Here is a 12,156-nt window from a genome sequence, read left to right as displayed (position 1 = left end):
GTCTTTATTTGAAAACAGCAGTGTCCAATCGGGGGAAGTGTGAACGGGACTAAGAGAATAAAACTGAATTAAAAAAAAAAAAACGCTAACCTTTACAAGTACCATAAATTTACACCGGCTGTTACAGACTCAAATCAAATATGTTTTTATTCTATAATAGTAACAATAAGAGTAGCTCACTACTCAAAATGGTAAATCTAGGAAGGGCCCAGAATCGAACCCGCACTCTCTTGATTATGAGTCAGCAGTTTTTACCACTGCATCACCCAAGTGGTTGTGTCAGCATTGTACCCTAACCTGATTTCTTTTTCTTCCGCCAATGAAATGTAAGAGTGTATGGCAGAATGCCCTGAAACAGCATGGTGCAGGTGCTACCCATGTCCGAGCAACTAAAGAGCAGATGACGCAGAATGGAATCACTTGATTCCTTACACCATACTTATGTCTCACTCAGACTTCCCCTAATGCAGACATGGTATGTTGTTGTTGCTTGTGTGTTACCTTGTGTAGCCAAAATTGTAATCTGCATAGCCTGTATTATACTGTAACCAATACAACTAGGCAATAATCAGTGCAAATTGATCATGCTAATGTTTCCATCTTAGCTGAAGGTTAAGATATTTTGTAATTCATTAATGATCTGTTCTATGACGTGTGCAATTAAAAATTTCTAAAGAAATGACCCTATCAAATACACATGTATTTTTTTTTCAGCCTGCTCTTTGCTATTTAAAAGCCTAATCTCTAACACGTTTTCAGTCTATTTAATGAGTCCCATTCTCCAGGTAAAGGCTGCAGAGTTGACTCAAGTGTATAACCATTCTAATTGTGCAAAAAAGCTGAACTAGGATTTTTTGTTTCTGTTAATATTTAATCGTTTGAGTAACTGTTATTGTTTCTGGGCTGTTGCAGCATAGCAGTATTGTAGCTAACCCGGAGGGTTGGTGGAGTTGTTTGGTGGGATTGTTTCTATTACACAAAACTTTTCAATAAACTAACTGGAATAATTTAATATGCACAAGCAACCAATTATTAAAACTGCTTTTATTAGAAATTAATCGCAGAGTTATTTGTGTTTTATAAAAAAAAAATATATGCTTGAAGGAAATATGATAAATTGTGGTTAATATGCAGTTAATTTTTAAAATTGTAATTGTTTGATTAACACTAGAATTACCAGAGCCTACGAAAAAACTCGTAATTCCGTCCCACCTTAAATCGCTTCTTAAATCCCTTCACACCTCTCCGCCAGCGTCCTTTGTCTTCTAAATGTGCTGATAAAGAGAAGCTAGGAGCAGCCGGCTATTCCATCCCCCCACCAATTTAGAACGTGCACGAACTTCAGCTTGATTGATTATCTGGGAGTGAAGTGGAGTTTTAGAGTGGAAATAATAGATCGTTATTTGGAACACACGCATTTCATGTCTGTTCCGTTTCTACAGTAATCTGTGTAAACGCATTGTTAAAACAGAAACGTTTTTTATATTCTAGTAGTAGATGGCAAAATGTAGGCATAAACTATATAATGTATGAAGCCTGAAGTCCAAATAGCAAAGAAACATTTTCACAAGAATAACACAATTGCGCTTTTATTCAAAAATATAACTGCAGAAACAAAAAGCCGCCTTAACATGCGACATTGACAGCCGTTTATTGTAACTGCCTCCGTGGTTCAATAGAATCAGCCCCCGCTTGGGAATTAAAAGGTCGCGAGTTCGATCCTGCGCCCCTCCGTTTTGAGAAGTAAACTGCTCTTAGTCTTACTATTTTAGAATAAAAGCATACATTTGATTTCAGTCTGTAACAGCCAGTGCAATTTATGATCCTTGTAAAGGTTTTTTATTCACTTTTCATTCTCTCAGTTGCGTTCAGAATCAATCCATACAACCCCATCTGACACGGCTGTTTTCACCAAAGACGCGGTATAGCTCTGCAGTGTACCACGATGCATACTAACGCTGGCGAAGCTGCCTTCTTCGTATCTCACCGTCACTTGATTTTCTTTTTATTCAGTTTTATTGAGTGTTCCTGCCAGTCCCGCATGTTGCTGTATGCTGTTTCTTTTGTACTCCAGGACATGCAGAGGAAAGAATGGTAAAGAGCAGTAACTTCGGCGCTATATGCAATAATCAGACACTCCCCATCTGCCCGTGTCGTTCAAACACAGGAACATATATTGGTGTAAAAGTATAACAAAAATGCACTTTTATTCAAGTGCACTTTTTCCATCGCCTTTTCCTGTAAGAAGCAATGTACACACTTCTCTCTATGCTGTGGTTTCTATTACACAATTGAAAGAAAGAGACAATACATGTGAAAATATCATGCGGGTCCTGTGTTTAAACGACACGGGCAGATGGGGAGTGTCTGATGATTGCATATAGCGCCGAAGTTACTGGTCTTTACCATTCTTTCCTCTGCATGTCCTGGAGTACAAAAGAAACAGCATACAGCAACATGCGGGGACTGGCAGGAGCACTCAATAAAACTGAATAAAAAGAAAATCAAGTGACGGTGAGATACGAAGAAGGCAGCTTCGCCAGCGTTTGTGTGTCAGAACCCAGGGGGGGCGGGGGGGTGTTGGCGTTAGTATGCATCGTGGTACACTGCAGAGCTATAGCGTGTCTTTAGTGAAAACAGCCGTGTCAGATGGGGTTGCACCGGCTGTTACAGACTGAAATCAAATGTATGCTTTTATTCTAAAATAGTAAGACTAAGAGTTTACTCCTCAAAACGGAGAGGCGCAGGATCGAACTCGTGACCTTTTAATTCCCAAGGGGGAACCAATTCTATTGAACCACGGAGGCAATTACAATAAACAGCTGTCAATGTCGCATGTTAAGGCGGCTTTTTGTTTCTGCAGTTATATTTTTGAATAAAAGCGCAATTGTGTTATTCTTGTGAAAATGTTTCTTTGCTATGTGGACTTCAGGCTTCATACATTATATGTTTATGCCTACATTTTGTCATCTACTAATAGAATATAAAAAATGTTTCTGTTTTAACAATGTGTTGACACAGATTACTGTAGAAACGGAACAGACATGAAATGCGTGTGTTCCAAACAACGATCTATTATTTCCACTCTAAAACTCCACTTCACTCCCAGATACTCAATCAAGGCATGAGCTGAGAGAAGTTTGTGCACGTTCTAAATTGGTGGGGGGATGGAATAGCCGGCTGCTCCAAGCTTCCCTTTATCAGTACATTTAGAAGACAAAGGACGCTGGCGGAGAGGTGTGAAGGGATTTAAGAAGCGATTTAAGGTGGGACGGAATTACGAGTTTTTTCGTAGGCTCTGGTAATTCTAGTGTTAATGCAAATGTTTAACCAAACAGCAGCCCAATTTAAAACTGTAAATGTTTTTCATATTAGGGAAGAAAAATACTGGAGCCTAAGGCCGGGTTTATACTACATGTGATGTGTGTGCCAGCGGTCACTGCTGCTATGCAAGCAGTGTACTCTTTATACTTGCATGCATACATTATGCAAATCTGGAGGATTTCACAAGGTGCCAATGCGAGATCTTATCGTGGTGAGAAAACAACATTCGGCTTCCCTGTGTTGTGAATTGCCTGAAACATCTTGACACAATATTTCTGAAAATGATGTTTAAGGATTACATCCAACAATCCAGAGATGTTTCCAATCCAACAAGATCAGGCGTGAGGCAGAAACAATCCCTGGACAGGGCATCCACTCATCACAAGATGAATGCAAGTACACACATACACTAGCATCATTTTAGCATCACCAGATCCCCAAACCTTCATGTCCTTGGAAGCAAACCAGAGCACACTGTGGAAACCTACCAGGAAAACATGCAGACTCCAGGCAGGGAACAACGCCAGGGACGTGACTCCCCTACTGCAAGGTACCAGCGCTACCACTCCACCACTGTGCCACCCCACGTGTATATTTATTAACAGTATTAATTATTTAAATTAAGTTAACAATTTATCTGTAAAATATAACATACATGCTTCAACACATTTCATCACGAAGCGATATCAATTGTAAATCTTAAGGATTCTAAATGTGCAGGGAACTGGACTATCATAAATTTAATGTGTTCTCTGTGGCAATTGCTGCCTGCCACTGTTGTCAGCGCAGGAAGAAGCCCCAGAAGCACGTAGCGATTCACTTTAATGACAAACTCTAAGAATAAAGTGTAAATTTTGAGATTAAAGTACAAATTTCAAGTTGAATCACGAAATTTTTTTATCTTCACTGTCTCCCTAATTTTCTCTGTGGCTCAAGTACGCAGCCATACATTTTGATGCTGTTGCAAAAGTGCAAAAAAAAAAAAGACTGCACACAAGATGATGACTATACTACGCTTGTATTGCTTATGCATGAAATAGATAAAGAAAAGCACCATGAACATATTTATATGTCAGCATTTAAGTTTGATGATTTGCTTCACCATATTAAACCATTCATGACACATTGAAGCACATACATTGATCCTGTAGGGTCTCCAAAGCAGCTTGCTATTACATGTTGATAGTAAATAAAGACTCTGGTGTCACATTTCAACTGTAATAACTTTAGGACAATCCATTTCATCAGCAGTAGTAAGAATTTTTCTAGTTAATTCATGTGCTATCTCATTTACCTCCATCTTCTGCACTGACATATTGAATTAGGCAAGAGCAATCTACAGAAGACAATTCACCAATCAAATCAGATACAATGCCTTTAAACTACAGGCTCTGTGCTAAACATCTCTCTAATGTGACTGATAGAGTTTGAAAGTTGTAATATGATGTTGATCAGTAATGCATTGTGTGTAACCAAAACAGGTGAAATAGGCTTACAAATTATACTGTAAAAATTATGGTTAAGTTAATAAAGGATTTAACATTGATTGAATAATAAAGGATTCCCGAGCTTTAGAAGCGAATCCCTACCTGAAAACTCCTTCATGATGTGATGTTTCATAATGCAAACACCTAATTACCATTGATTTAAATGGAAAACAGTTTATGTTCCCAGCTACAAAAATTACAGAAATTACAGAAAAATTGAAAACAGACAAGCAAACCCTACTAAGGCACTGCACTTGACTAAATTCTGTTTAATAAAATGGTCCACCTATACTTTTATCACTTAGTTTCACATTCAAAGGGACAGTCTTTCATTGTTTCTTCCATAAAGTGGTTGTTTGTAAGGCAGGGGAGCCTTTTGACATGTACAGGAGCATAAAACATAGTCACCAGACTGACAAGATCTAAATTAGCTAATTTACTTAAAACCGTTAAAATGCTGATCTCGGTTACATGTATTTTTAAAGATCTGCATCCCTTCCTGTGGTTTAGTCAGAGTTTCTAATGTTCTGTTTTCATTTTTTTGTTTTAGAATCCCTGAAACCTTTGCTGCCACCTACTGCCTGGAGTCAAGTACACACCCTCATCCCATGCCGGAATTTTGACCTAAACTATAGCTTAAATTGTTCCCATCTGTGTGCAGATTTCCAAGAAGATATTGAGTTTAAGTTCTCTCTTGGTTGGACTTCATTAGTTAATCGCTTTTTAGGACCTCATAATGCACGTAAAGCTTTACAGGTAAATTGAGCACATTGTTTCAGATTACCACCATTACAGTTTTTTTCAGACTGCTGTTAGGTCAGCTGACAACTCAAAACTCTTTGGTTTTTTGTCCTGGCATTCCATTCTGGCAGTGTGGGTCTGCCCAGTCATAGCACATAGTGTAGAGCTTTATCAGGAGTTTGTAAATGAAATGATGGGAAACTAGTGGACAGGAATGCTGTTAGGCTTTGGCTCTGGTTCCCAGTCACCTTGTAACACAGGCTGGTCCAGATCTAATTACGCAATTTTCATTGCGCTATAACTTATTAAGTTTATTACATAGAAAGTCACCCGAAAAATCCTAGACCATCGAGAAGTGTGCAAACTGACGACATGAAGAATTGTCTTTGTGCCAAACTGGAATCGTCTCTGCATAAATCAAAGTCATCCAGATGATCTGGACCACCCTATATAATAAGCCAGTCCAGAAATGGAAGATGTACTGTATCTGATACTGTTGTCTATATTTGCAGATTTCTCAGACACTGGCATCAACACCTATCACCACCAGCCTTCCATCTTTACCTCCAGAAAATGCCACTCAAGAAGAACTTGTGGTTTCAGTGGTAACAGGCCTAGCTTCACTCACATCAAGAACTTCAATGACTGTCATTATAGTTGGTGGCGTGGTAAGTAAACATCTTTTATAAGAGAAATGAAGTCAAGTTGAGTTTAGTGGATATGTCTCATAGATTTGGTTGAGTGTTAAGATTTCTGGTTTCACAAATAGAAATCTTCATAGACTCAGGAGTAGACACATTTGGATTGTGACAGAAATGCAAGAATGAATAAACATTTTCATTGCCAAGGAGTGCAGTAAAGTTCAGTTTGTGAGTAGATACTTACCTTTTCTTTATTCGGTTCCATTATAGGTCTGGAGGACAGTGGGATGGAGGGCCATTGCACTTTCTGTTAGCTTGTACGGATTGGTCTATCTGTATGAAAGATTGACTTGGACAACCAAAGCCAAGGAAAGGGCACTTAAACGACAACTTGTAGACTACTTAACAGAGAAGCTGCAGATGATTGTTGGCTTCACAAGTGCAAACTGCAGTCATCAGGTTCAGCAGTAAGTTACTTGTGATAAAATTATGATTGACGGCTTAGTGACGCTAGTACAAAACCAGTGGATGATAAATGGAGAACAGGGGAAGGGTAACACAATTGAGACCTCCATCTACAGAACTTGTTTTTTTTGCTTGTTTGTGATGTTTTGTTAACTACATTAATTTACATTATTTAGGGACTTGGCCGCCACATTTGCCCAGCTTTGCCAGCAAGTGGACCTAACTGAGAAAAATTTGGAGAAAGAAATAGAGAGGCTATCCCTAGTGATTGAGCAGCTGCATGACTTGGAAAAGCAGTCTCACACCTTAAGGTGGGTATAGACATTAAGAGACTCGTAACGGTGGGCCAAGCACATTTAGAAATGAAATGCAGGTGTGTAACAGTCTGTCCTGGTAAAGTTTATATGAGCCTGAATGCTCGGGCATCCCTGTTTGGTTAGCCAGCGTGAAAGCGGCCCAGATGTCTCAGATTTTTTTTAAAAACCTGTCAGTGGCTTTCTGATTGAGTTGAGTTGAGGGCCTTGTTCCATATTCACCGAACCCTTTGTGTGCAAAACCTGCAATCCAGGAGCCTAAATTTAATGCGAATGCTTTTGTGTGTAACTGCTGGCTTGAAGCTCCATCTACGCTCTCGAGGGAATCAGTCAGTCCCGTTAGACTACTGCCCTCATTCATTGTGATGCTGTCCCATTTTCTTACATCTGCTGCTGCGAGTATTAGTACCCTTCCACTGACTTTTAAAGAAAGAAACGCAATTTTCTGTGAAAGAAGTTAAAACCAGGTAAAGTGATTGGCATCATGCCATTTTTTTTTATTCCATACTCTGAGTAGATATTGGTTTTTGATTTAGGACTTGACATATTGATACCAAAATAAAACAAAATGGCATGGACAGAATGAACTGAATATTGTGTTGCACATCCTTTTGCGGTAATAACTTCTGCACCTTTCAACTGGGCCAACCCATTTTTGAGCAAACTGCTCGGGTTCTCAAGTTTGGTGGTTTCCTTCTCCCAAATGTAAGCAGGATTCAGTCCGGGACTCCCCTACCAGGCCACTTCAGAGCAATGCAGTGTTTTTCTTTTCAATCATTTCCTAATACTCTTAGATGGAGGTATGCTGTATTTTGGGTCATTCTCATGCCGGAGGACCTATGATTGACTCGGAGCTTTCTAAGAACCTGGCGCCCACAAAAGGCAGCACAGCGACCCCATAATGCTAATGAGCCTCCTCCATGTTTCACTGTAAGCGTGGTTTTATCCTTTGTGAACATAGAGCTTGGCAAATGGCTCTAAACGAGTTCCATCTGCCTAAAATACATTCTCCCAGAAGGACAGGGGCTTCTCAGCTTGCACTGTAGCAAACTCCAGCCGGACATTTTTGACTTTCAGAAGGTGGGGTCTTCTACCATGCAGCTCACTTTCATTCAAACATCCTTGATTGTAATGGTCTGCCTGAATCTATTGTTGAGGTTTTGCTTTCTTTCTCTACCATTCAAACTATCCCTCTGTTCACTATAGTGTGTGGTTTCATGGATATTAAACTTCTTGATAACATTAGCTCCGCTGATCACGGGCACATGAAACACTTCTGAAATGGTCTTGTAGCCTTTACATTGGCTGTTGCCTTCATCCATTCCTACTTGGATACCTCGCTGCTTTCCCTTCACTGGTCCGCGTTCAGTGGGATTCACATGATGACACGACACAGCAGAGCGAGGAAGATTGAGGACACCAGTCCTACTAATTTGAGTAGTTGGTCTGTCGAGATAGCACTACAATCTAATTAGGCCTTTTAACTTCCTGGGGTGCGGTGGGTTGGCACCCTGCCCAGGATTGGTTCCTGCCTTGTGCCCTGTGTTGGCTGGGATTGGCTCCAGCAGACCCCCGTGACCCTGTGTTCGGATTCAGCGGGTTGGAAAATGGATGGATGGAACTTCCTGGGGTCCCACTAATTTTTTTTTCCATGCCATTGACGTTTGTTTAGATTTTAAACTATGTTAAGTCCCAGATCAAAAGCAAAGTGTCTGTTCTATGGAATAAGGCATGGTGGATGACAATTACTTTTATCAGTTTCATGGAAGATTGTGATTCTTTTTTTTTTTTTAATAGTCTAAGAGTATCAATGTTTTTGTAAGCAAAAGCAAAACATTGATTACTACCCGGTGAGGATGGCATCAGCATAATTGTAAAGTTCAATATAATTGAAATCTAAACTAGTGGCTGCCACTGGCCCCAGAATGAAATGCAGTGTTTCACACGGGAGATTGTCAGACGGGCTGAGCTCTTTTCCTGCAGTCTTGTCTCCAGTTCTAATGTCATTTTTTATTTATTTCCAGATCTAAATCAGCTGGACTTGAAGCTGAGCTGGACAATTTTATAAAACAGTATTTGTAGTTGCCTCATTGAAGTGTTTTTTTTTTTTTTGAGAGAACTAAAAATTCAACAAAATGTACAACACAAAACAATATTTCTAAGTAAATTTTTATACCTGCTAAAATATTAAAGCTGAAAAACTTTAATGGAGGAATTCTGTTTATACCTGTTGTTGTTATTTGATATACTGAGAGAGGAGTATTAGAAAATTGCAGTGTACATTACAGTCCACGTAACTGGCATCAGAAGCAGAATCCTACAGGCCTTTCTTTGGGTGTTTTTTTAAATACTCAAATCATCCTTCTGCTAAAATTTAACTGGGAGTTTCTTATTCCTGAATAGACACAGAATGCAAAGTGTTAACATTTTGGAGCACGTCAGCTAATGTTATCAAGAACTCTGTGCACCTTTGCCCTCTAACTGATAAAGAAATGAGGATAAAATGAAAAATGAAAAGGCAGCTTAACACTGCCTGAGCACCTTTTGAAGTTGATCATGACTACTCCACCATTTGTCACTTGTAAAGGTAACTAACCCATGTTGACAACTGCCTTTTATTGTCAAAATATACATCTCTCACTGATCTGCAATTTTCCTTTCAGTAAAATTTTATTAATATAAGAAAGTGCACAAATTAAAAGAAAGATGTACATATCGGTGCAATGACATAAAGGTGATAGAATAAGGGCATTTCACACATATCCACAAGTTGAAGCGTTTAGCAATGGTGAGAATGTACCAGGAGACGGAACACAACTTGTCTGATCTGGACCCTTTATAAATGTGGGGTCTTCTGGGAATTTTGAGCAACGTTTGCCCCAGCAGTTTCTCAGCTCAGCACATAGTGTTAACTGCCCATCAGGGTATATGGATGGCATTACTGAGCGAGGCTTGTATATTACTGAACAAACATCAACTGGTCCTCGTGTGCCTTCACTGGTAAACCAAAACACCTGAGCAACTGGCCAGACTGGTTAGTAAAACTTCACAAATTACTAAAGCTCCTGCATTTTGAAACAATACTGTTGGGCACCCCCACCCTAGACAAAAAAATTAAACAAGCCAAACCTTAGCACACCATGCAGCCGTGCACCCTCTGTTGGCAGCAGTGTGTGTGTGTGGTTGTGTTCTGCCAGTTGAGGTGCACTGGTAGCCCTGAGGGCATCAGCTTCTGGTACAGCAGAATTTACAGGTACATTTTTTTTTTTTAGTTTGGCATGTAAATGTCAGCAGGTCTTTGAGTCCACCTTTCCAATTCACATACACACAGATGCAAACCTCAAAAACCACACACTGGAGTACAGGACCTTGGCCAGCGCATTGTGTGAATGAACAAATCCTAGGAAATGATTGTGATGATAAACTGGAGTTTCCTGGATCGTGCAGGGAGAAGCTGTTGTGTGACACAATATAGCATCCTGCCCCAAATGTTGAAGAAACCAAATTCGTACCCAGCAGATAGTAGTCATAGCCAAGTAAACAACTCCATAAGAGTCTGTGTGGTCCTGACAAAGGTCCCTTTGTCACTGTAGTACCCTGCTGTGGGAACTGGCCATTGTCACACCACTCCACATTAACGGGGGTCAGCCCTAGCAGGCGGATAAACAAAGTGGTGGTGGCATTACATAATTGCTTGACGTCAGTCCCAGGGTGGTAGAGGAGCAGCCCTGGCACAAAGTTGTTTGCTGGGTGTGATTTTGCTTACTGACCTCACTAAAATGTGAGCTGGGAGCCCCATGTAAATAGGGGATTTGGTAACCTGCTCTACCTGTGGCATGAAACACTCAAATCAAGCAGGGTGAAATATTATAGATTTGCAGTTGTGCACATCTGTCAGAACAGCCAGTTTTCATTCATGTCTGTGTTCAGAATCAGTGGAGCACATCACAGTTGTTTATCAGCACTTTCTGTGGGCCGCTGTTCATCGAAGGCCACTCCAAAAAGCTTCTGAGAATCGGTTCTCTGTCACCCCTCCGTCACAATACTTTTTTTTTTTTATTCCCCTTTTTAATGTGACGGTAACACCTCAGACTGCTGCCTTGTATTAGGAGTGGCAGCCTTTAAAATGGCACTGCCATCTCCAAGTAGACATTTCATGTAGGCTGTCTCTTCTGGCAATCGTGTGCAAGCTGCTTCAAATCCACGGGTTTCCTCATTAGGCAACTCCCCATTAAGGTGCCTTTCATTTTTGAATTGTCCTCATACTTGTTAACTGGTTATCCTGTACACAAGTCCAGTGAAGAGGAGTTTAAAGGTGTAATCTGGAGCACCCCACTGAAAACACAGGATTTTGCTTTCGATGTCAGGCAGCGTTCTGATTTATAATCAGTCTTCTAGCTGGAGCAACTGTTACACTCCAAAGGGGCAATCCTGGCACTGAGGTGGTGTTTTGAGCAGCCCTCTTGGCATACGACGCAGGCCATCTAGATTTTCTGATCAGGTTGCGTCTCATATTTCATCCAACCCATAATTTTATTTTTTTTTTTTTTTTAAACTGGTGAAACAAACAACATGGACATGAGAATGAGGACCCCTCATCACTTGGGTGTTTTTGAGAACATATTAAGTGGTTGCTTTTACTAATAATGAACAGGCATGCCGATAAGAATGACAAACAGAAGTGAACTTAAATTAATGAACAAGTGCTAACTTGATCTACACAGCGGCTAAAGAGTGCGGCTCTGAATCTGGAAAAATAAAGGCCTGTAGCCGTCAGTGCGGCCCTCCTGGATCAGAACCGTCCACACCTACTAAAACTGTATGGGGGTCCTTAGTAAAGCTTTGAACAGAACAGGTTTATTACTTGTGTAAGGCAGAGAGAGCCCCTTGTAAAGCAGTGTTTGTCACTTGTTTGAATATATTTAAGAATAAAATGTAATTTATTTGATGAACGAGAGTTTAGTTTTTTTGTTTTCGTTCTTGTGCCTCATTGCTTGTATCTTTCACCACCTAACCCACTAAGATGAGCTGTGAAAGCAACTCGCATCTGGTTTCCCCAAATTAAGCTCTGCTGACTTTGTGTGAAATTCAAATAAAAACCCATTTTAAAATGACACACTCATTCAGTGGGGGAGATAACAACTGTAAAAATGCAAACTTTGGGTTATGTTTTTTATTTATTTT

At 40.1% G+C, this 12,156-nt stretch overlaps 1 protein-coding gene across 3 annotated transcripts in view; it reads left to right on the top strand.

Annotated features, from left to right (window-relative positions):
• LOC120532559 (mitofusin-1-like) overlaps positions 1-11,920 on the top strand; it is a 55,736-nt gene extending 43,816 nt beyond the window's left edge. For all 3 annotated transcript variants that reach the window (XM_039758662.1, XM_039758653.1, XM_039758672.1), the window contains exons 14-18: positions 5,362-5,567; positions 6,065-6,220; positions 6,464-6,660; positions 6,835-6,969; positions 8,997-11,920. In XM_039758662.1, coding sequence (XP_039614596.1) covers positions 5,362-5,567; positions 6,065-6,220; positions 6,464-6,660; positions 6,835-6,969; positions 8,997-9,054 — 752 coding nt within the window. In that variant the 3' untranslated portion in view covers positions 9,055-11,920. The remainder of the gene's footprint in view (positions 1-5,361; positions 5,568-6,064; positions 6,221-6,463; positions 6,661-6,834; positions 6,970-8,996) is intronic.
• Positions 11,921-12,156: the final 236 nt, after the last annotated feature.

Source organism: Polypterus senegalus, chromosome 1, assembly GCF_016835505.1.
Source record: "Polypterus senegalus isolate Bchr_013 chromosome 1, ASM1683550v1, whole genome shotgun sequence".
NCBI classification, from domain to species: domain Eukaryota; kingdom Metazoa; phylum Chordata; class Cladistia; order Polypteriformes; family Polypteridae; genus Polypterus; species Polypterus senegalus.
Note: the sequence above shows the minus strand (reverse complement) of the source record. Positions and strands in the feature narration are given on the sequence as shown.